The 24,221-nt window shown below is 37.2% G+C and overlaps 2 protein-coding genes across 3 annotated transcripts; both read right to left on the reverse strand.

Moving 5' to 3' along the window:
* Positions 1 to 3,031: 3,031 nt before the first annotated feature.
* On the reverse strand, positions 3,032 to 6,930 carry LOC306994279 (polymeric immunoglobulin receptor-like). 2 transcript variants are annotated; one of them, XM_079639885.1, is made up of 8 exons: positions 6,747 to 6,930; positions 6,284 to 6,604; positions 5,763 to 6,071; positions 5,344 to 5,667; positions 4,661 to 4,864; positions 3,916 to 4,005; positions 3,698 to 3,741; positions 3,032 to 3,571 (listed from the first exon to the last, which is right to left on the reverse strand). In XM_079639885.1, the coding sequence occupies exons 1-8, from the start codon at positions 6,784 to 6,786 to the stop codon at positions 3,269 to 3,271; spliced, it is 1,635 nt and encodes a 544-aa protein (XP_079496011.1). In that variant the 5' UTR covers positions 6,787 to 6,930; the 3' UTR covers positions 3,032 to 3,268. The 2 variants fall into 2 exon arrangements, with proteins under 2 accessions (XP_079496011.1, XP_079496010.1); XM_079639884.1 differs by having other exon boundaries at positions 4,643 to 4,864.
* A 4,423-nt stretch (positions 6,931 to 11,353) lies between these two features.
* Positions 11,354 to 20,908, reverse strand: LOC306994280 (CMRF35-like molecule 8). The gene is made up of 3 exons (XM_079639886.1): positions 20,719 to 20,908; positions 20,254 to 20,592; positions 11,354 to 12,130 (listed from the first exon to the last, which is right to left on the reverse strand). Exons 1-3 carry the CDS (start codon positions 20,756 to 20,758, stop codon positions 12,048 to 12,050), a joined length of 462 nt encoding a protein of 153 aa, XP_079496012.1. The 5' UTR covers positions 20,759 to 20,908; the 3' UTR covers positions 11,354 to 12,047.
* Positions 20,909 to 24,221: the final 3,313 nt, after the last annotated feature.

Genomic DNA, 24,221 nt, shown 5'->3' on the forward strand with positions numbered 1-24,221 from the left:
TTGTCAGGCAGCCTACACTTCACATAATAGGCCCTGCAGTAGGCCTGGGCTTCATTTAACAAACTATGATAGTTTCATAATGTTAAACGGTGTATCAATATAGACTAAATACAAGTGACTTGAATACTATACTTACCATTAATGCTACTTTTGGTGCTGGTTTGTTGTCAATTAACATCCATTTAGGTCAACGACGGAGATTCAGATCACTTCAATGTAAATTCGTCTGTCCATGTAATTTTCAAATGATTTATTTATAAATGACCGTCCAATGATATTTGAACTTCTTGTGCCAGATGACGATTAGTCGGTGCATTATGCATGACAAACAGGCTTCAGCGAATTAAGTAATATTTTAAAATATGTGTAATGTGGATTTTTAATTGAATCGACACGCAATCTTTTATTATAAAAATAAATAATAATAAATCAATAAAAAGCTTTTTTTTTTTTTTTTTTTTTGTCGAGCCATACTCACTGAAAGACGCTCGAGAGCATCGGTTCCCAAGCAGACTGTTTGGGATACCTACGCGTACACTAGTACATTTCATTTTAAAACGCATAAAGGTGCGTGCACACTACAAGCGACTGTCGCTGCAGGTCGCCAGTGGCTGGCGGTTAGGTCGCTAGTGGGCGTTCCCGCTACTGGTTGTCTAGTAATGTTTGTGAGTGACATTCACGGATGTTTCTCCATGTTGTAGACAATAATCCGTTGTCTTGCCACTACAAACAAACATTTTGGAAGGACAATTCGAAATATAAATGGAGTCAGTATAACATGCATTATATTAAAGATGAACGAGAAACTGTGAGTGCTTTTTGCCATCGCGGCTATTTAATTGCAACAAACGGGCAAATAGCGGTCTATATGTAACCCCTCCACCCGGGTCCTACTCACCCCGCTCCGTGCGGGTCTCGAACCCGGGTCTCCGGCATGAGAGTCAGGCGTTCTAACAAGGAGGCTAAAGACTGCAGCCTCTAGCATCTGTCGCTAGAGCGCCTATTGAGATCAGAGGAGTGAGGTTTACTCGCACAGCAACTACTAGCTGGCCTCCGTTACATATATATGGGTCCACGAAACCAATCAGGCTCTGAGTCAGTGCTGTGAATAACACTCTATGTACACAGAGATACATCACAACTTATAGGACAGTTTCTGACTGCTAATTAGCTTCTCGTTCAGCTGGCCTCTGTCAGAGAGTGACGGATGATCACGCGCGCTCCACTGACTTCACTCCTATTGGTTGTCGCTCCCGAAAGTCGCTCCTCATTTGCATAAAGTTAAACACATCTCAACTTTGTTGCGTCGCCAGACACGCCCCATCAGTTCGCCAACGGCCGCGATTGCGCGTGTCTCCGGAAAACGCCCGCTCTCCATTGAAATGAATGGTAACGTGTCGCTTTGTCGCTTGTAGTGTGCACACACCTTAACTTTTGCTACGGTTATGCCTGCCGCTCACACACTACTCCGGAGTTTTAGACCCTCGAAAATGGAGACCGTCAGTCAAGACAGAGCACGACACGCACAACTTGACGCAAGTGACGCAACCCATAGCAACGCGTTATAGCAACGTCACCTCAGACTGACAGAAACGTAAAAATAAACGTGAATTTAGGCTACTTTAGTCTTGTACACATTGTCATGTAAATTATAAGCAAATGCATTTTGTTTTATTGACCACAATATTATCAATGATATTTGTTTGAGAAGGGCACTTTTGATTAATTTTGAAAAAGGGCAGGGACGTGGGCACCATACATTAATTGTTACGTCCCTTCTTACGTTGTCTAGGGAATAAGGGAATAACACTTTATAAAAAGAATTGTATGTGTACAATGTGCAGGACAGAGCAAGAAAAGAAAACTAACTCTCAACACTCAGCTCGAAAGGATTTATTAGTCCACAGAGAGCTGAAATGAATGAATGAAGAAAATAATATTTACAATATGTACAAATAATTAACACGAACAAAACAAAATAAAGATTAAACATTACACACAAAAAAAAACACAAGGTGGGAAGGCGAGCACGAGAGATGCCAAATCAAATAAATCAATAAAATCGAACAAACTAGCTAAAGGTTAAATCAACTAAACTAACTACCAAACATAAAATGTAGAAAAGAAAATTCTTCGGCGTCAAGACGCTCTAACCAGGCTACACTAACTATATAACAAAACGTACAAGGTGGGCACTCTCCTAAACTAGTGTTTCCAACATAATCCAAAATCCTACATGGTGCAAAGTGTATGTCGCGCGACCTACTAACCTGCTCCCTTCCCAGCTTTACACGCTCCGTGTTAACTGGCCAGGACGAACAGTATAATTACTAAACACTACACCACTATAAACAGAAGTCGAATGTTAGACACAGTGACACACAGGAAAACATTGACAGCAAGTCAAACAAGCGCAAATGCCAAAAGTGAGCAAACAGCTGCTGTCGTCATTGACGTGATCACGGTATTTGAAGGAGGTGGTAAGATGTGATTGGATGAAATGACCCAGCACGTCATCGTCCTTCATGAAGATTGACTGGTGGTAAATTGGTCCAACGAACCCCTGAAACACACACACTACAACAACAACACACACTACAACAACAACAACAAACCACCCACATTTCCATATTGCAACACATAATACGTACGAGTACGTAACATTAATAAAAACAAATTATATTCCTTCAGACTCTACTTTAGTTAACAGTGCTCCTCCTTTTAAAATTTGATCTACTGATATAATATTTACATTAAAATCTTTTAAAAATCAATTAAAATATTTAAAATCAAACAAACTCTGAAATCATGGCTAAATTATTCCCATCTCTGCCCACGTTTGTATTTAAGGAACCCAGTTTTAAAACTTCAATAGAAAGATGGGAATAGAGAAAAAAAATTTAAACAGATACAGAAACAGAAAATAAAGTTGTGTATTTGATTATTATATTTTTGCAAAGTTATTTTTTCTTTCTGTAATTAACTAGAATCTTCTTCAACCTAAACCTCTTGTCGCAAAGGACAGCTCTGGGACTGTCCAGCTGCTGTAGTTCGAGGGTTGGAGAGGAGTAAGGCATGACATGACAAGATGGATTCCGGTGCAAAAAGAGATAATTTATTAACAATCCAAGGGTAATCCGTGCAGAGTACAACTCAATAATAATAATAATAAGTGAAGGAAGAGAGCATGGGAACCGGATGGGTCCAGCAAAGCAGGTGAAGCTACATGGAAACTTGATGCCAGATTTATATCCTCTGCTGTGGCTCATCAAGCACTGAGATGATTGACAGCGGCGTATTCACTGTAATCCTGATTATTCCTGAAACTGACACTGTCAGGACCGTCAGATTCCTTGTGGAAGTTCACCACTGCGTAATTCAGATCCTCAGCAGATGTGAAGCAGTCACCAGTGGCTTTCTCAACTGTAGAGTACACACAGTTAGAAGAAACAGAGGGGCTTGTGGGTAATTTGGCAGTGGCATAAACAGTGTTAGAAGAATCAGAGGGGTTTGTGGGTAATTGTTTGTGAGCGTCTTTAATGTCCTCATAATCACAATCAGTGTGAGAAACCTGAGGAGAGACAGAGCAATTATTTACAGACATAAAGATGATCAGGATTGAAGACATTAGAATTCATTGTCATTATGAATAAAAAATAAATCTATAAATCTTATTTTATACAGTAACTGGACTCACGTCTTCAATTTTTCCTGGTCCAGTCTGAGACGACGAATCACCGCCTGCCAAAAACAAGTGTCCTAAAATCATTATTCCACATTTCAACACTGATATCTTCTGTAAATGTTTTCACACATCATCAAATATCTGTATTTTGCTCACATCTTGTTGTAGCCAATAGCTGGCGACAGAATCAAAGAGGGAAAAAGATCAACAAAAGAAGGAGAAGTTTTTACCTCGAGACTGACGCTTCTTACAGAGAAACAGGAATAAGAGTCCAGCGATGATCAGAACCAGAAGAACCAGAGGAACGATCAGAGAAGAGACTGAAAACACAGGAGAAATAATCTGAGAATCTGATCATCTGAGCTAAACATCAGATCAGATCATGGACGGAGCTTGACGTGTAGCTGGATGTACCAGCCAGTTTGTCCTAAATGCACCTTTTGGACCAAAACGCAACATTTAAAAACTTAAACTCAAATGAACATGTTTTCCACCACCGTTTGATCTGGCAGCGCACAGAGGAATTAACCCAGCCGAAGCGACGCTACACCTGCGCCGGTGATGATTTAAAGAGACAGTAACACAACGTCACACTGTGAAATCCCAAAATAAACATTCCACAACATTTTGCTATTGAGGATGGAAATGCAGTATCCAACCTAGTCAAGAGTTATATTTCTTATATTTCTATATTATTTTAACCAGCGAATTCACTGGAAGTCCAATATGTAAACAAGAATGATTATTGTTGTTGTTGTTAATATATTAACAATTAAAACATTTTTATTTAAATCATTAAACTATTAAATTTAAGTGTATGTTTCAGGTGAAATATCAATATATTTCTAATATATATTTCAACATATTTCTAATAATATGTTTCAGCCACTAGGGGCGTCAGGCCTCCTCACAAGCTTCACTCATTGATCACATGTTTGTATTTCAGCACAAGATCACCTGATGATGTGGACACACCTGTGAACGGTGGAGGTTTGACTGATGATGAAGATGATGATGATGATGATGATGAAGATGATGATGATGATGATGATGATGATGATGATGATGATGATGCTGATGATGCTGATGATGCTGATGATGGTGATGATGGTGATGTTGTTGATGAAGATGATGATGAAGATGATGATGATGGTGATGAAGATGGTGTTGTTTCTGGAACTTTTGTATATAAAACAATAAAACAATGAATTTCTAAAGGATGTTTTTTTTTTCACACACAGAACTTGACATCACTTTTCTCATGATACTCGTTGTCATTTATTCACACATTCACTATACCCAGAATTTATGTTTGCTGAAAACACAGACACTTAGCAAACAGCTGTTCGTTTGAGTTTCCAGAACTGAAGCCTGTGGTTTCACACTGAATAATACAGTCACTGATGACTGAGCACTGTTAAACTGCATTAACTGTACAAGTAAAAGCAGTTTCTCATTGTTCTACACAAAGCTGCACTTTTACCTGAATAAACTGCAAACATACACACTATAGTTTGTTTTTATACTTCCTCTTTTTAACTGTTTGTGGTTTTGCTTTGTTAAACAGAGAGAACACCCAAATTAAAAATAATCCTGTGTTTAAACTGCTCAAACAGAATCAGCAAAGAAACATGACAAACAGTGATCTGCATCTGTACCTGTAACTCTGATCAGGACTCGTGTGATGAAGATCTTGTGTCCTTGATCAGACTGAACTCCACACCAGTATTCTGAGTCTTCAGTCACATGACTGATGCTTCCCGTCAGGATCTGCTGTTCTCTGTCATCATACAGCCGGATCTTTCCCTCATCCCTCCGTCTTCTGCTCTCCTCCACAGACCGCTCTTCAGCACAGACATCAGCTCCAGATCTCCAGCACAGAAACTTCACATCACGACTGTGGGATTGTGGGTATTTGCAGCTGATGTTCACAGATGCTCCTGCAGAAGCTGATAGACTGATGCTCTTCTCACAACAATCATCTGTTAAACATCCAAATAAAGTGCAGCAATGTTACAATCACCAGATATATTCATGATTCTGTCAAATAATGCATAACTGACTGAACGCAGCTCACCCGTCTTAATGTCCAGATCAAACTCAGAGAAGAAACTGTAATCTTCAGAAACTTTGACTATAATCTTATATTCTCCAGAGTCGTTCTCATTCAGATCTCTGATAAACAGAAGCAAGAGTCCTGCAGATCTGTCATTATAAACGGAGAATCGTCTGTCATCTTTCCATTCTGCTCTTCTGTTTAATACAGTAAAACACTGATCTGCAGTTTTACAGACGTAGATCACAGGATTCTGTTCTTTAATATCATATTTGTAGTTTATAATGACGTTTCCTCCTGAATATCCTCTAACGTTCCTGATTTGTTGACCTGAAAAACACAAACCCAGATAGTTTGTAATTTTTTTCCCGATATAAACAATCTGTCACTTTGCAAAATGTATTAATGCAAGTCAAGATTATGAGTTTAAATCTTACATCAAGAGACAAAAAGGTTGTTGCTGGTTTCATGTGTGTTATTAGTCAGTGTCAGTATCGTGATGTTGTGGAGATCTTCATGAGTTTGAGGATCTCGTTTCTCACCTTTTAAAACCTTCAGATTCACTTCAGTGTAGGGATCTTTATCTATACTTATATCAACTGCACAATAGTTCGTCCCAGAATCCCGTTCTCTCAGATCTCTGATGGTCACAGTGAAGACTGATGATCTTGTGTCGTCATACAGAGAGAATCTTCCAGACCGAACCCATTTATTCTTCTCTTCAGTCTTGATTCTGTCTGTGCAGTCTGACCACTGTCCTTTACAAAAATACTTTGCATTTTCTTTATATTCTTTACTATATTTGCACATGATCGTGACTCCGCCTCCTGAATATCCTGTCACACTCATGTAGCTCACGACACCTACAACACACCAGCATTAAAACACTTTAATATACACACAAATAAACTTTCCTCAATAGTCAATAGAACAACATGAACTGAAGATAAAGACGCTCCTCATCAAATCTGTGTTTCATGATTTACTCTGAGATCAGATTCTTACCAGGAATCATCATCAGAGTGAAAGTCCAGATGATCTTCATTCTTCTCTCTTATTAAATGATCTCTTCTATTGTTAGTAGATGCAGTTCTTCTGAAGCTCTCGGTGTGTGTTCAGATGAGTTTTGAGTGTTTCTTTTCTGGTTACATGTTTAACAGTAAGAGCTGAATGTGACAGAGACGCCCACTTCCTCTGAGAGAGATAGAGAGAGAGAGAGAGAGAGAGAGAGAGAGAGAGAGAGAGAGAGAGAGAGAGAGAGAGAGAGAGAGAGAGAATTAATAAAAAGGATAACATGATAACACGTGGGCTACGTTGCACAACGTTTTTTTAAACAGAAACGGTCATCGTTTTTTATGTTATTATGCATATTATGCACGCTGTGAAGTCTATTTGCATATTTTCTGAATGTTAATATGATTTTTGAAATGTTGAGTAATATATTTTTGCTTAGCTATGAATGAATATTAATTTGAACATTATCAATATGCCTGTGAGATATCACACGTATGTCATGAAAGTGAATATGTATGTTTAAACACTGTTTAAAGAGCAGAAAAGTTATAAAGAAATAATATTGAATGTTAATGACACTGTTTTGGTAAAACAGGTCAGGTTTATTGCTTCATTGGAAAAATTCTCTCATGGATTTGAGATGGCGAGCCACCAAAATTGAATGCTGATTTCTGAGCCTGGGGAAAAGACACTTTTGCTGTATCACAAGGTTTTCGTTGCGCCAGAGACAATTAGGAGGGTTCAATTCTTCAATTAGGAGGACTTTTCTTTTCTGTATGGACCACTTCTTCGAACTGGTAGGATTGAACTGATTGTGCATTTACCCCCTGGATGTCTTAAAGGATTTTCTGGACGATATTCAAGAGACAATTCAAACAAAGAGTTAAAACAAGAGTGTTGTTTATTGAATGTTATTGAATGTGGGTCAAATGTAAACATTGAATTTCCTTTTACCATTTCATTGTGATAAGAAGTTTCAGTTGGTCAAATTGTGTTTATACACCATTTTATTTTGTTTAAGGGATTATTTGGTTTGTCTAACATGGTATAGGAAATTATAACACTAAAAGCAAAATAGAATAAGAACCCTAAACTCTAAAATTAAAAAGAAAGACAGGGAGCTGTCCAAAAATACAGAACAATCTAATAAAAGTCTTACTAAAGATATATGTAAACAGAGATAAAATAGATAACATTGATTAAATTGTTTTAAGGGAAACAAAATTAATTTAAATCTTAAAGGAATAAGATAAGAAAACCCAAAGACAACAGAGAAGTCATAATTTGTGTATCATTTGATTGTTTTATTATCGTTGTTGTTTCAAATTCTGTTCCTTTTTATGTATGTGACCGTTCAATTTACAATTACAAATACTTTCCTTACTTGATGTCTGTGATTCATTTACTGCCAATATTCTGTTCTCCACTGACCTAGAATCTGGTCCATTGCTCCAACCTATGTTGAGGGCCCTTGTTACATTTGCCTCGCATTTTAGGATGAAAAGACTTCTAACATGTCTTCTAATATCCTCAGTTGCGTATACCGAGCTGCATCGAACACATTTGTAAATTACTTTCCTTGAACCGATTGTGCGAGTTCACTTTAATACCGCATGCTTTATATGCATGTTGCTGCTGATTGGACTGCAGTTCTGACACACCCACCAAACAAGAGATACGTATCTCAAACCCCGTTGCACACCGGTGCACGCCGTTTCCAGGAAACATGACGTTCAACCCGAAAACAGTAGCAAAACGCTGCGCACCGTTTTGAACTTGAACGTGCCCCTGATCTTACTTTTTCTTGGCTTTCTTTGCCACAACAATTGTGTTATACAAACACACAGTTACAGCAGACAAAGAAAAGCTAAAGTAAATAGAACGGGGACCAAGAGCCCAACTAAAGCAAAGGAACGAAACAAATCCATCAGACCAATCAGAGCAGAGTAGACCAATCACAACAGACTGAGCCATCAGACCAATCAGAGCAGAGTAGACCAATCACAACAGACTGGGCCATCAGACCAATCAGAGAAGAGTACCTGATTTTGACAGCGCCACCTGTTGGTTAACATTTTCAAAAATGCTCATAACTTTTGAATAAATCTGCCTATTTTAATGCCACTGGTCTTAAGGTTTGTCACTGTCACCAGACGCTGACAACATCAAATCGATTTTGTAACCACGCCACCTATTTGTCGAAATTGATAATCCATTAAATCATATTTTTAGTTAATGTATGTGATTTTTCAGCCATTTTGACTAAATTCATCTATGGTACGCAATATGATATCAGTGAGGAAATAATTGTTTGTTATGTTTTTCCTGCTTAAAAATGGACACTAAAACAATATCAATAAACATTATCATTATTTTTTAAATTGATTTATTAATTAAAAGTTTGTTGCCTCAAGGCAACATTGTACCACAATGGACAAATTTAAACATTTGACATTTTCATGAAGAAAAAAATTGTATATTTATTGAAAACATCAATTTCTTTAACTAAACACTTGAACAAACATGTTTATCAAGTTTTTAATTAATTACACATTTCATATTTAATAAAAAGTAACATTTATTATCCAGCTGTTGCCCTCAGGCAACATTGTACCATCGTGGAACGCAAGTACTACAAACCATCGTATCATCGAAGTTATCATATCAAAACATTACAATCAGTGTTATTTCAATGTAAAACATTAACAATCATAAACTTATCCTAATATGAACCTCATCCTAACTCTGCTGTCACTGGTAGAGGAGCCAGGCCTCAACAACAGCAAGATCAAACATGTGGAAGACCTCCACGGCCGACCTAATGACCCGTGTGGGGTCAGGGGGGGCCTGACGGGAGCCCCCTGATTATCCGAGACCCCCAGAAGTAGCGCCGCCTTCATCCTCAGTTTGGCGCCACTCGCCCCTGTCCCACCAACCCACTATTTGTCCGATTGCCCACTAGTGCCCAAATGTCCCGTCAGCCCCCCTGACTGGTCCCAGGCCCCCGTCCCACGAACCAACTATTTGTCCGATAACCCAAATGTCCCGTTGACCCCCCTGACTGGTCTCAAGACACGCCCCCGTCCCACACACTATCTGTCCGATTTCCCACTATAGTGGCCAAATGGCCCGTCGAACCATCCTGAGTTTTCAGTTTGCAAAAATCCAATTATTTAGATAATTCAAACTTCTTTCCTTTCTAATAAAATATACTTGTATTCAAACCTCGTCTGCCTGGTATGGCCTTATGTGATTATGGTACAATGTTGCTTCGAGGCAACATGCAGTTTAATGTAATTTCATATAAAACATTTGATGATATATAATGTAAAGTGTTTGAAAACACTTCTTTACTTACCAATGAAGGCGACTCTGATATTTTGTAACTTAATATCTGGAAAGAAATTAGTAAAAAATGCCCTTTTCAGTGGAGAAAATATGGGGCCATATGACATGTGCACGTGTGCTGAAAGAGGGACCAAAATGGACCCCAGTGGGTCATGTGGCCACTCTTTTGCATTTTCATTGGTTAGTATTTGAGTTCCCCTCCCTTTAGAGCGCTTTGGCCAATAAAATAGGTTTTTATTATAACAAAGCTAAAATAGACTATGTTGCCTGGAGGCAACACCGTACCATAGAGGGTTTAAATGTCTTTATTTGCTAATTGTTGCAGTTGGTCTGACACTTTCAGCCATGTCTTGTCGTCTTATTGTCTTTTTTTGTGCTTGGCCCCGGTATTGCTGCTTGCAGCTATATTTAAATTATCTGGCTCCATCTAGTGGCAAACATGTGTTAATGATTGTTAAATATCTTTGTTATTTAGATATTGTATAGTTTAAGTTTATGGTATGGTAGTAGCAAAATCAGACGCATGTCTTATTTTTCAAAATCAAAAAAGAAGGGAAGGAAAAAGATAAATTAAAGTCTCAGCATTTCACTCTTTGTCCAGTTTGTGTTGTTAAACTGTCATTAATGATGCTGAAGTTTGATTGACAGCTGCTGTCCATGATGCTGAATCAAAAACACAGAATTTGCTCTATGTCTTGTGTTTTTAGCATTTTCGATATGTTATGTCATTTTAAATGTTTTCATTTTTAAAGAGTTTTAATCTTGAAGCCACCTTGTACATGATTTAGGGCCCTCAGTAAAATCACATGTACATTTACTGTCGCCATCTAGAGGAATATTTGCATAATTTACTGGAGTGTCATTTGTCCTTCTATAGAGAAGATGAAACCTGGGGTGCTTCTCATTTCTTATTTGTGCATTTTTATTTCCTTTCGTTTCCTTTCCTCATGTCTCAGCTCCACCCCCTGTAGGGTGCGAGGGAAGAAAATGAGAACGGAGAAATCAAAGGATATCTTATTTGTATATTGGAATATTCTTGAAAATACGGTAGCAATATTTATGTTTTACAGCATTGAACTTAAATTAAAGCAGCTGGTTGCAAGTGCTTTACCGCGAATACGGTAGTAATATTATAGGTTTCGTGGCATTGAACTGAAAAAATAAAACTGGCACAGAGAAGTGATTCTAACACTTTTTAGTTTTTGAAATTTGAAACAATAAAATTAAGAGAGAGGGAGAGAGAGAAAATTAAATTGAACTTTACCAAACCTTTATTACATTTATTCTAAGCAAATACAATCACATCCTACCACAAACAATACAAAATACAATCCACACAAATCAAAAATCAATACATTTTAAAACATGTACAAACTGTAAATTATCATTCATAATTTCACACAGAGCCCTCTTATGACACCAAATCAATAAAAAAAAGACAAAAGATCCCCCATAGTCTTATAATACCGGAAGTAAATTCAAATTATGGATTTCACCAGGTTAAGAAACACAATTTGCAAATTGATACTTGAAATTCTTATTTTCATATCATAAATTTTCTTTTTTGCTTGACCTAATAGGAAATTCAGCAAATGCCAACAAAATCGCCATCTCCGGGCGTATTAAAAACAACAAAATAAACCTTTTTAAAGAAAAGATCAAATAAACTTGTTAAAACCTGAAACATTTTATTTTATATTGCTTTTCACATTCAATGTTTCAAATCAGCTTTACTGAAAATCATGCGCTAATGTGTTAAGCCTTTAAAACACAAGCAACTGGCAAGCAAAAAATTTATAAATGTAAATGTTTAAAGACAAGACTCATCTGGAGGAAACTGTTTCCTCTGACATTACAATATTTGACCATTTTGGAGATTAATCTCTTTTGGAGATTAATGTTCATACTGGACCCGTTTACTGCACATCTGTTCTTTTAAAATAATCATTTTATACACATTCTCTGCTGTGAAGATTCAACTGATGAGACGGATGAGGAGGATGATGTTGTTCTGTGATAGTTTGTTTCTAAAAAATAGGAAAACAAAGTGTTTTTTTACATAGATCCTTCACTTCCCTTTTCTCACAGACACTGATGTTTTTCACACATTATTCCTCCATCAGACATGTTTCACACACTAAACCACAAACTGTCAGCATGTTCTTTTGAGCGTCTTGACACGATTTTATAGCCTATACACACACACATATATATATGATGAGTAGTGATGATTGATGATTCTTAAACAAGGCAAAATAATCCCAGCAAACACAGGACGTCAACGTGACGTCAGGAAGACGTTGAACTCCAACTAATCCAACGTCAGTCAGACGTCATATATTGGTTGAAAATGAAAGTCAGGTTGACGTCTAAACCCAACGTTTGTTTGACGTCAAGCTCCAACGTCAGACAGATGTTGAATTGTAGTTGGAATAAGCACCGCAAAAAAATGTGACATGCATGGCAGCACATTACATCTCTGAAGATCTCAGCAGAGGAGGAGTCAACAACTCAAACATTACCAGCTTATTACTAACCAGATTTACTTTATCTAATTCCCGTTTTAATGAAATCAATAGTTGTATTTTAAAGTCACCATGATGGTGGTTAGCGTTTGCTTTAGTTGGACTCTTGATCCTTGACTTTAAAATATTACATTTTCTCAGGTTGCCAAATCTGTGTTTATACAGCACAATTGTAGTGGCAAAAAAGGTCAGAGGAAATAAAATCAGGTGATGTTGAATATCCATTCATAATGATGAAATCATCAACTTGTAATTGCCTGAGTCACTGATTTGTGTCTAATTTTTCCTCTACATTATTAAAATTACAAAAATCAGTGAATGATTCTCAACAATGGTGACAATCAATGAAATGCTTCATGCTGCAGTGCATGCTGGGTACCACCAATCAAAACTCATCCATTTCTCCCAGAATGCATTGCGGCATTAATAAATTATGCAGCTGGATTTTTTTGTAGCTTGTTTAATGCTCAGAGTTGATCTGATTATCAGGATATGTTGTTTGATTTTCACCATTGTTAAGATTCATACACTGTTTCTTGATATCTGTGTGTGTCTAAGTAATGCCATAGATTAAAAGTTTTTGTGCACTTAATAGTTTTTAAAAAGCAAGTGTATTATTTGATACATTATATATAAATTATATACAAATCAATTATATTATGAATAAAACAAAATTAAAACAACGTCCTATATAATCTAAGCATTAAACACTTAAAAAGACCAGTGATTCAGGCAATTACATGATATCAATGCCGTCAACATTGTCATTAAGAAACAGCCAATGTCACCTGATCTCATGGCTTCTTTAGCTACAACAATTATGCTTTATAAACACACAGTTATAGCAGCCACACAAAAAATTATATCATAGAATAAAGGGTCAAGAGCACAGCTAAAGCAAACGCTAATTACCATCATGGTGACTTTAAAATACAAAATAATGATTTCATTGAAACGGAAATTAAATAAAGTAAATCTGGTTAGTTTTAAGTGAAGCTGGTAATAAGTGTACGGCCATGCATTTCACCTTTTGGTTTGGTTTATTCCAACCAAAATTCAACAACTGTCCAACGTTGGAGCTGACGTCAAACAAACATTGGATTTAGACGTCAACCCAACTTTCATTTTCAACCAAAATCCAACGTCTGACCGACTAGAGCCTATATCTTGTGCCTGCTGGGAATGATCCAGAACAAAGCGGGAAATCATTTCAAGCACACTTGGATTTCACTGCTTATACTATTCACATGAAAGTTAAAGCTGTCATTGATGTTTGCAGAGCAAAATCTGACTGGCAGTTAAATATAATTTTATTAATTTTCATTAGTTATTGTATCTAGGAGTCACTAGATTTTGAATTCTGATGTAGTAGTGAGTTCAATTGATTTAATCATTTATTTGAATTAAATTTAGTGATAAGTGTTGTTTTAGTGAGGTTGTGGAGATCTTCATGAGTTTGAGGATCTCCTTTTACAGTTTTGGAAATGCGTTTGTATTATATTTCTTTTTTATATGTGAAGTCTTTTTTGATTATTATATTATAGCTACTGACTGAGGTTATTGCCCCCAAAATTGCTTGTTACTTTATACTCTCGAATCGCTGCACAGTCGCTTCACCCAACTCTCTGTCGTTTATTAGAAAATTCAGGAAAGTATCAATTTTTGAAAATAAAGTTTATAAACGCAATGCAATGCGTAGGCTACGTATCCCGCACTGTAACAGAGGGCCTGGTTGAATCTGCCGGCACAGACTGGGGGAGGAGCCACAAATCCGTACGTACAGTTTACAAACAAAGTACAGATTGCGAAAGCGTGCGCACGGTTTATGAATTTGTGGGTACAGATTGCAAAAACTGAACGCACGGTTTACAAATCTGAGAGCGCGGATTAGAAACTTGTGGGTACGGTTTATTAATCCGAGGGCCCGATTTGTTAAACCGAGGAAACAGTTTGAGAATTCGTGTGTACGGTTTATAAACTGAGCGGACGGATTGTAAAACCGTCGCCGCGGATTGTAAAACCGTCGCCGCGGATTGTTTTTTTTTCTCCCAGGTGACTTCCCAGGCTCCGTTCGTTTCAGAGTGTGTTTGTGTTTCAGAGTGTGTTTGTGTTTCAGAGTGTGTTTGTGTTTCAGAGTGTGTTTGTGTTTCAGAGTGTGTTTGTGTTTCAGAGTGTGATTGTGTTTCAGAGTGTGTTTGTGTTTCAGAGTGTGTTTGTGTTTCAGAGTGTGATTGTGTTTCAGAGTGTGTTTGTGTTTCAGAGTGTGTTTGTGTTTCAGAGTGTGTTTGTGTTTCAGAGTGTGTTTGTGTTTCAGAGTGTGTTTGTGTTTCAGAGTGTGTTTGTGTTTCAGAGTGTGTTTGTGTTTCAGAGTGTGATTGTGTTTCAGAGTGTGTTTGTGTTTCAGAGTGTGTTTGTGTTTCAGAGTGTGATTGTGTTTCAGAGTGTGTTTGTGTTTCAGAGTGTGTTTGTGTTTCAGAGTGTGATTGTGTTTCAGAGTGTGTTTGTGTTTCAGAGTGTGTTTGTGTTTCAGAGTGTGTTTGTGTTTCAGAGTGTGATTGTGTTTCAGAGTGTGTTTGTGTTTCAGAGTGTGTTTGTGTTTCAGAGTGTGTTTGTGTTTCAGAGTGTGTTAGTGTTTCAGAGTGTGTTTGTGTTTCAGAGTGTGTTTGTGTTTCAGAGTGTGATTGTGTTTCAGAGTGTGTTTGTGTTTCAGAGTGTGTTTGTGTTTCAGAGTGTGTTTGTGTTTCAGAGTGTGTTTGTGTTTCAGAGTGTGATTGTGTTTCAGAGTGTGTTTGTGTTTCAGAGTGTGATTGTGTTTCAGAGTGTGTTTGTGTTTCAGAGTGTGTTTGTGTTTCAGAGTGTGATTGTGTTTCAGAGTGTGTTTGTGTTTCAGAGTGTGTTTGTGTTTCAGAGTGTGTTTGTGTTTCAGAGTGTGATTGTGTTTCAGAGTGTGTTTGTGTTTCAGAGTGTGTTTGTGTTTCAGAGTGTGTTTGTGTTTCAGAGTGTGTTTGTGTTTCAGAGTGTGTTTGTGTTTCAGAGTGTGTTTGTGTTTCAGAGTGTGTTTGTGTTTCAGAGTGTGTTTGTGTTTCAGAGTGTGATTGTGTTTCAGAGTGTGTTTGTGTTTCAGAGTGTGTTTGTGTTTCAGAGTGTGTTTGTGTTTCAGAGTGTGTTTGTGTTTCAGAGTGTGATTGTGTTTCAGAGTGTGTTTGTGTTTCAGAGTGTGATTGTGTTTCAGAGTGTGATTGTGTTTCAGAGTGTGTTTGTGATTGTGTTTCAGAGTGTAATTGTGTTTCAGAGTGTGTTTGTGTTTCAGAGTGTGTTTGTGTTTCAGAGTGTAATTGTGTTTCAGAGTGTGTTTGTGTTTCAGAGTGTGTTTGTGTTTCAGAGTGTGTTTGTGTTTCAGAGTGTGTTTGTGTTTCAGAGTTTGTTTGTGTTTCAGAGTGTGATTGTGTTTCAGAGTGTGTTTGTGTTTCAGAGTGTGTTTGTGTTTCAGAGTGTGTTTGTGTTTCAGAGTGTGTTTGTGTTTGAGAGTTTGTTTGTGTTTCAGAGTTTGTTTGTGTTTCAGAGTGTGTTTGTGTTTCAGAGTGTTTGTGTTTCAGAGTTTGTTTGTGTTTCAGAGTTTGTTTGTGTTTCAGAGTGTGTTTGTGTTTCAGAGTGTGTTTGTGTTTCAGAGTGTGTTTGTGTTTCAGAGTTTGTTTGTGTTTCAGAGTTTGTTTGTGTTTCAGAGTGTGTTTGTGTTTCAGAGTGTGTTTAGAGTTTGTTTGAGTTCCAGAGTGTGTTTGTGTTTCAGAGTGTGTTTAGAGTTTGTTTGAGTTCCAGAGTGTGTTTGTGTTTCAGAGTGTGTTTGTGTTTCAGAGTGTGTTTGTGTTTCAGAGTGTGTTTGTGTTTCAGAGTGTGTTTGTGTTTCAGAGTTTGTTTGTGTTTCAGAGTTTGTTTGTGTTTCAGAGTTTGTTTGTGTTTCAGAGTGTGTTTGTGTTTCAGAGTGTGTTTGTGTTTCAGAGTGTGTTTGTGTTTCAGAGTGTGATTGTGTTTCAGAGTGTGTTTAGAGTTTGTTTGAGTTCCAGAGTGTGTTTGTGTTTCAGAGTGTGTTTGTGTTTCAGAGTGTGTTTAGAGTTTGTTTGAGTTCCAGAGTGTGTTTGTGTTTCAGAGTGTGTTTGTGTTTCAGAGTGTGTTTGTGTTTCAGAGTGTGTTTGTGTTTCAGAGTGTGTTTGTGTTTCAGAGTGTGTTTGTGTTTCAGAGTTTGTTTGTGTTTCAGAGTTTGTTTGTGTTTCAGAGTGTGTTTGTGTTTCAGAGTGTGTTTAGAGTTTGTTTGAGTTCCAGAGTGTGTTTGTGTTTCAGAGTGTGTTTGTGTTTCAGAGTGTGTTTGTGTTTCAGAGTGTGTTTGTGTTTCAGAATGTGTTAGTGTTTCAGAGTGTGTTTCAGATTGTGTTTGTGTTTCAGAGTGTGTTTGTGTTTCAGAGTGTGTTTAGAGTGTGTTTGTGTTTCAGAGTGTGTTTGAGTTTCAGGGTGTGTTTGTGTTTCAGAGTGTGTTGTGTTTCAGAGTGTGTTTCAGAGTGTATTAGTGTTTCAGAGTGTGTTTGTGTTTCAGAGTGTGTTTGTGTTTCAGAGTGTGTTAGTGTTTCAGAGTGTGTTAGTGTTTCAGAGTGTGTTAGTGTTTCAGAGTGTGTTTCAGATTGTGTTTGTGTTTCAGAGTGTGTTTGTGTTTCAGGGTGTGTTTGTGTTTCAGAGTGTGTTTCAGATTGTGTTTGTGTTTCAGAGTGTGTTTCAGAGTGTGTTTGTGTTTCAGAGTGTGTTTGTGTTTCAGAGTGTGTTAGTGTTTCAGAGTGTGTTTGTGTTTCAGATTGTGTTTGTGTTTCAGAGTGTGTTTGTGTTTCAGAGTGTGATTGTGTTTCAGAGTGTGTTTGTGTTTCAGAGTGTGTTAGTGTTTCAGAGTGTGTTAGTGTTTCAGAGTGTGTTTCAGATTGTGTTTGTGTTTCAGAGTGTGTTTGTGTTTCAGAGTGTGTTTGTGTTTCAGAGTGTTTCAGATTGTGTTTGTGTTTCAGAGTGTGTTTAGAGTGTGTTTGTGTTTCAGAGTGTGTTTGTGTTTCAGAGTGTGTTTGTGTTTCAGAGTGTGTTTGTGTTTCAGAGTGTGTTTGTGTTTCAGAGTGTGTTTGTGTTTCAGAGTGTGTTTGTGTTTCAGTGTGTGTTTGTGTTTCAGAGTGTGTTTGTGTTTCAGAGTGTGTTTGTGTTTCAGAGTGTGTTTGTGTTTCAGTGTGTGTTTGTGTTTCAGAGTGTGTTTGTGTTTCAGAGTGTGTTAGTGTTTCAGAGTGTGTTGGTGTTTCAGAGTGTGTTTGTGTTTCTGAGTGTGTTGGTGTTTCAGAGTGTGTTAGTGTTTCTGAGTGTGTTTGTGTTTCAGAGTGTGTTTGTGTTTCAGAGTGTGTTAGTGTTTCAGAGTGTGTTAGTGTTTCAGAGTGTGTTTGTGTTTCAGAGTGTGTTTGTGTTTCTGAGTGTGTTTGTGTTTCAGAGTGTGTTTGTGTTTAGAGTGTGTTAGTGTTTCAGAGTGTGTTAGTGTTTCAGAGTGTGTTTGTGTTTCAGAGTGTGTTTCAGATTGTATTTGTGTTTCAGAGTGTGTTTGTGTTTCAGTGTGTGTTTGTGTTTCAGAGTGTGTTTGTGTTTCAGAGTGTGTTTGTGTTTCAGAGTGTGTTTGTGTTTCAGTGTGTGTTTGTGTTTCAGAGTGTGTTTGTGTTTCAGAGTGTGTTAGTGTTTCAGAGTGTGTTTGTGTTTCAGGGTGTGTTTGTGTTTCAGAGTGTGTTTGTGTTTCATAGTGTGTTTGTGTTTCAGAGTGTGTTTCAGATTGTATTTGTGTTTCAGAGTGTGTTTGTGTTTCAGGGTGTGTTTGTGTTTCAGAGTGTGTTTCAGATTGTGTTTGTGTTTCAGAGTGTGTTTGTGTTTCAGAGTGTGTTTGTGTTTCAGGGTGTGTTTGTGTTTCATAGTGTGTTTGTGTTTCAGAGTGTGTTTCAGATTGTATTTGTGTTTCAGAGTGTGTTTGTGTTTCAGGGTGTGTTTGTGTTTCAGAGTGTGATTGTGTTTCAGAGTGTGTTTGTGTTTCAGGGTGTGTTTGTGTTTCAGAGTGTGTTTGTGTTTCAGAGTGTGTTAGTGTTTAGAGTGTGTTTGTGTTTAGAGTGTGTTAGTGTTTCAGAGTGTGTTAGTGTTTCTGAGTGTGTTAGTGTTTCAGATTGTGTTTGTGTTTCAGAGTGTGTTTGTGTTTCATAGTGTGTTAGTGTTTAGAGTGTGTTTGTGTTTAGAGTGTGTTAGTGTTTCAGAGTGTGTTAGTGTTTCTGAGTGTGTTAGTGTTTCAGAGTGTGTTAGTGTTTCAGAGTGTGTTTGTGTTTCAGAGTGTGTTTGTGTTTCAGAGTGTGTTTTTGTTTCAGAGTGTGTTTTTGTTTCAGAGTGTGTTTGTGTTTCAGAGTGTGTTTGTGTTTCAGAGTGTGTTTGTGTTTCAGAGTGTGTTTAGAGTGTGTTTGTGTTCCAGAGTGTGTTTGTGTTTCAGAGTGTGTGTGTGTGTGTGTGTGTTTCATTTCCCTTTTCTCACAGACGCTGATGTTTTTCACACATTATTCAACCATAAGACGTTTCACACACTAAACCATATGTGCCGACTTCTGCGTGTCTTGAAACTGTGTGCGGGATTTAAAGTGTTGCTGATGTGAGGATCTTGCCGAGTACTTCAGCACATGCATGCGAGTGTTAACTGACAGTAATCTGCAAGACGTTTGAGTTAAATTGACGTTATTAAGAAACATTATTTTTTGGACTCAAATGAAATAAGTTTGCAGTACTAACACAGTATACATTTTAAAGGCCAATTTAAGAGAATCGGTTTCCTTAAAAGAGTTAACAGTTTTTAATTCAGTACAGGGTATTATTACAGTAACACTGCAAAGTAGATTACGGTAAAGAACTGTACATTCACAGATAATTGTAGTTGATGATTTGCAGGCTTGCTGACAACCAAAACTGCCAGTAAGTTGCTGTTAGTAAAACTGCATTTTTTTTTTTACAGTGTGTGAATAAAAATAACACATGCGGGCAATAAATGGCATTATGAATATAATAAATTGTGATTGTGTTCATTTAAATATTATAATAAGCATTTGATTTGCACATTTGCAGTATAGTCAAAATAAACTTTTATCCTGACATTATTTATTACTGAACAAACTATGAAAACATGCTTTCTGTTATTAGCAAAACAATGATTAATAAATCTCACGGTTCGGTCCAGTGGAGAATAAAGCTGAGGTGAGGATGAATGTGCAAGCAGTTATTATTAACATCATTAAACTGAAACTGATGTGGGAATGATCAAAAACCATGGAAACCAGAACATAATCACAGGAAATGAAATAAGGAACAAATTGAATATAATAAACACTCCATAAATAATAAAGATAATAATAAATAAATAAATAATAAGAATTAATAAAGAGTCCATGGAAAATGTTAATTGACTTGCGGAACCTTTATTGTGAAGAGTTTGGTTATTGATTTTATCTATTCTATTAGCATCTAGAGATGTTCAGCATTATTACTGTCAGTATCGTGATGTTGTGGAGATCTTCATGAGTTTGAGGATCTCAGTTTCTCACCTGTTAAAACCTTCAGATTCACTTCAATGAAGGAGTCTATTCCTGTAGTTATATCAACTGCACACTGGTACGTCCCAGAATCCTCTTCTCTCAGATCTCTGATGGTCACAGTGAAGACTGATGATCTTGTGTCGTCATACAGAGAGAATCTTCCAGACTGAACCCATTTATTCTTCTCATTAGTCTTGATGAGATCAGAACACCACACATACTTTGGGTTTTTTGGCCTCTTTCCTCTACAAAAATACTTTGCATTTGCTGTATATTCTTCTTTATATCTGCATGTGATGTTGACTCCAGTTCCTGAATATCCTGTCACACCGGCGGAGCTCACGACACCTACAACACACCAGCATTTACATTCAATTAGGTTACTGGTAATTAAATTCCACAACATGAACTGAAGATAAAGACGCTGCTCATCAAATCGGTGTTTCATGATTGACTCTGAGTTCAGTTTCTTACCAGGAATCATCATCAGAGTGAAAGTCCAGATGATCTTCATTCTTCTCTCTTATTAAATGATCTTCTCTGTTGTTAGTAGATGCAGTTCTTCTGAAGCTCTCGGTGTGTGTTAGATGAGTTTTGAGTGTTTCTTTCCTGGTTACATGTTTAACAGTAAGAGCTGAATGTGACAGAGACGCCCACTTCCTCTGAGAGAGAGAGAGAGAGAGAGAGAGAGAGAGAGAGAGAGAGAGAGAGAGAGAGAGAGAGAGAGAGAGAGAGAGAGAGAGAGAGAGAGAGAGAGAGAGAGAGAGAGAGAGAGAGAGAGAGAGAGAGAGAGAGAGAGAGAGAGAGAGAATTTTGAATTTTTACACTCCTTTATTAACACATTTTTTGTCTTTTACAAATCCAACTTTTCTTTTAAAATTACACATTTACACATTTTTCCTCCAAATTAAAACCCCTTAAATGGGAAAATAATTATAATTTAATAAAATAAAATAAAATTACAAAAGAAAAATTAAATGTTCTTCTTCATCAACTGTACACAAAGTTTTTCCAATTCCCCAAATTTCATTAAAAACCATTAAATTATTTGTAATTTTATAGTAAACAAATTCTGCTTTAATTCTTGCTGTTATTAGGCCTTTAAAAGTCAGATCAGGGTCCACTGAACATTCACCATTTAGTTTCCGCTTCCTTGTCAACCATATTGCCAACTTTGCCTCACCCACTATAAAGTTGATCAAAGAAATGTTCTTCTTCTTTGCAGCAACATATTTAAGACCAAAAATAAAATTCACTGTACTAAACACTTCTCCCAATTTTATGAACCAATCCTCCAAGGTCTGAAATAATCCTCTTAATCTAAGACAAAACAAAAAAACATGATCTATTGACTCCTCAACATTGCAAAAAACACATCCCTTTACCACAGTGGGATCAAAATGTGCCACATGTTTGTTTGTGGCTATCGCCCAGTGAATAACTCTCCACTGGAGATCTGCAGTCCTTTTCTCTATGGGAGATTTATACAAAGTTCTCCAACATCCCCTAGGGGAAGAATCTGCCCCCAAAAGATCTGTCCATTTGGATTCCTTCACTTTTGCTAGGGAGGAGTAGTGAGTCACTTTCACACATGTTATGTAGATTGCCTTCTTAGATGTATCTTCAAACATTATTAGCTGAGGAGTTCTGAAATTGAGAATTGAATCCTCCTCTGGTTGTTCTTCAATGGCTGCAGAAATCTTTAAGCATGGAAATGCATATTGTTCTTCATTGTTCTGCAGAGTCACCTCATTATCCTCTTGAAGCTGTCTCAATGCAGAAGGTAAAAACGAAAAGATTCTCTTTAGTATCATCTGCATGAATCTCACAGACTTGATACCAGTCAGACAGCACATCTCTTCAGGACTTTTCCAGTTGTTGCCAGTTCTTAAATCGGATACTTTTGTACAGTGAGCTTTTGCCATTACAGATCTTAAACTCTTCAGAGTTAATTCCTTGACTTCTATCAAAGGATTGCTGAAAAGAGGTTCATGTTGTCTCCAACTTCCAAGATCTGAAAACTCTCTCTCCACTTTAAAAACAGATTTCCATGCTTTTAAAATTGACTGATAAAAGGATGAAGTGCCACTCAAATCCAAATCAGTCAGCCTTATTAAAAAACAACTGTTTGTCATATTTAAAAATGTCCACTTTTTGCAATAAAGCACAAGCCGTATCAGTCCACATGGATTCCCCAGAATACAAAAGTCTTTGCACCGCTTGGATTCTAAAGGTCTTAATTCGACTTTGTATGTCCATTAGTCCATGTCCACCTTCGTTGACTGGCAAAAAGAGCACAGCAGCCTTTGTCCAGTGATATCCAGACCAAAAAAAATCAATTAATCTCTTTTGGATTTCACAAACAACATCATTTGGTGGGCTCATTACAATCATTTTATGCCAAATCATAGAGGCAACTAAGTTGTTAACAACCAGGGCCCTCCCCCTGTATGATAGCTTAGGTAACAACCACTTCCATCTGGACAATTTTCCACACACTTTTTCAACCATACCCTCCCAGTTCTTTTCCTGATATCTTTCCCTCCCAAGAAATACCCCTAAACACTTCAACCCTTCATTTCCCCATTTAATTCCACCTGGGAGTACTGGAGGAGGCTCCTCTTGCCAATTCCCCATAATGAACCCTTCACTTTTGTTCCAGTTGACCCTTGCAGATGAGGCCTTTTCATAAATATTAAGACTTTCTTTTAATACATCAACATCATTTTTGTTTTTGATAAAAACAGTGACATCATCTGCATACGCAGATACTTTAATAGGCCTGTTTTCAAAACCTTGAATTGCAAACCCTTGTAATTTGTTCCTTAATTGACATAATAGGGGTTCAATTGCTAAAGAATAGAGTTGTCCTGATAAAGGACATCCCTGTCTAATACCTCTATTTATTAAAACTGGCTGACTAAGTCCACCTCCCAACTTGAGCATGACTGATGCCCCATTATATAAAAGTTGTATTCCTGATAAAAAAGAATCTCCGATTCCAAAAGCTTTGAGAGTATTAAACAAATAACAATGGTCAACTCGATCAAAAGCCTTTTCTTGATCGATTGATAGTATACCTAGGTCTTGATTATCCATGTTTGCCAAATCAATAACATCCCTTAAAAGGAAGAGGTTATCCATTATAGTTCTCTTTGGTATACAATAAGTCTGATTTCTTTGTATCAAAGACCCAAGGTATGTTTTTAGTCTATTTGAAAGACACTTTGCAAGAATTTTGTAATCTGTACACAATAATGCCACTGGTCTCCAATTTTTTAAAAGACCAAGGTCGCCTTTCTTGGGGAGTAACGAAAGTACAGCTCTTTTACAACTTGTTGGCAGTTCCTTCTTTTCAAAAGAGGCTTTAAAAACCTCCAACATGTCTTCCTTGAGTACATGCCAAAAATGTTTATAAAATTCTGCAGGAAGTCCATCAATTCCAGGGGCTTTTCCAATAGAAAGTTGCTGAACTGCTTTTGACAATTCTTGTATCGTTATCTCAGAGTCCAACTCCTTTTGCTGTTCAGAATCCAGTTTAGGCATATCTTTGAGTAAAAAGTCCATACTTGAGACATCACACTTTTGTGCTCCAAACAAGTCCTTATAAAAATCCATTGCAAGCATCCTCATTTCTTTTGGATCAGAAGTTAAAGTTCCATTAGCACGTTTCAGGTGTAACATCTGCTTTCTTTCCATTACTTTTCTTTCCAGATTAAAAAAGAACGAACTAGGAGCGTCCATATCATTCAAAGAAGAAAAACGAGCTCTAATTAAAGCTCCTTTTGCATTTTCATGAAGAAGTGTTCCCAAAGCTTTCTTCCTTTTCCCCAACATGCTTACATCTGTTAAATTATTATTAACTGCATTTATTTCAAGTTGTTCTATATCTCTCTCCAGTTCTTTGATTGTCTTTTTAATCAAACTGTTTGTGTGGGCAGTATAATTTTGACAAAACATTCTTATTTGGGTTTTCC

Source organism: Phoxinus phoxinus (genome assembly GCF_949152265.1).
Source record: "Phoxinus phoxinus genome assembly, contig: scaffold_134, whole genome shotgun sequence".
Taxonomy (NCBI): domain Eukaryota; kingdom Metazoa; phylum Chordata; class Actinopteri; order Cypriniformes; family Leuciscidae; genus Phoxinus; species Phoxinus phoxinus.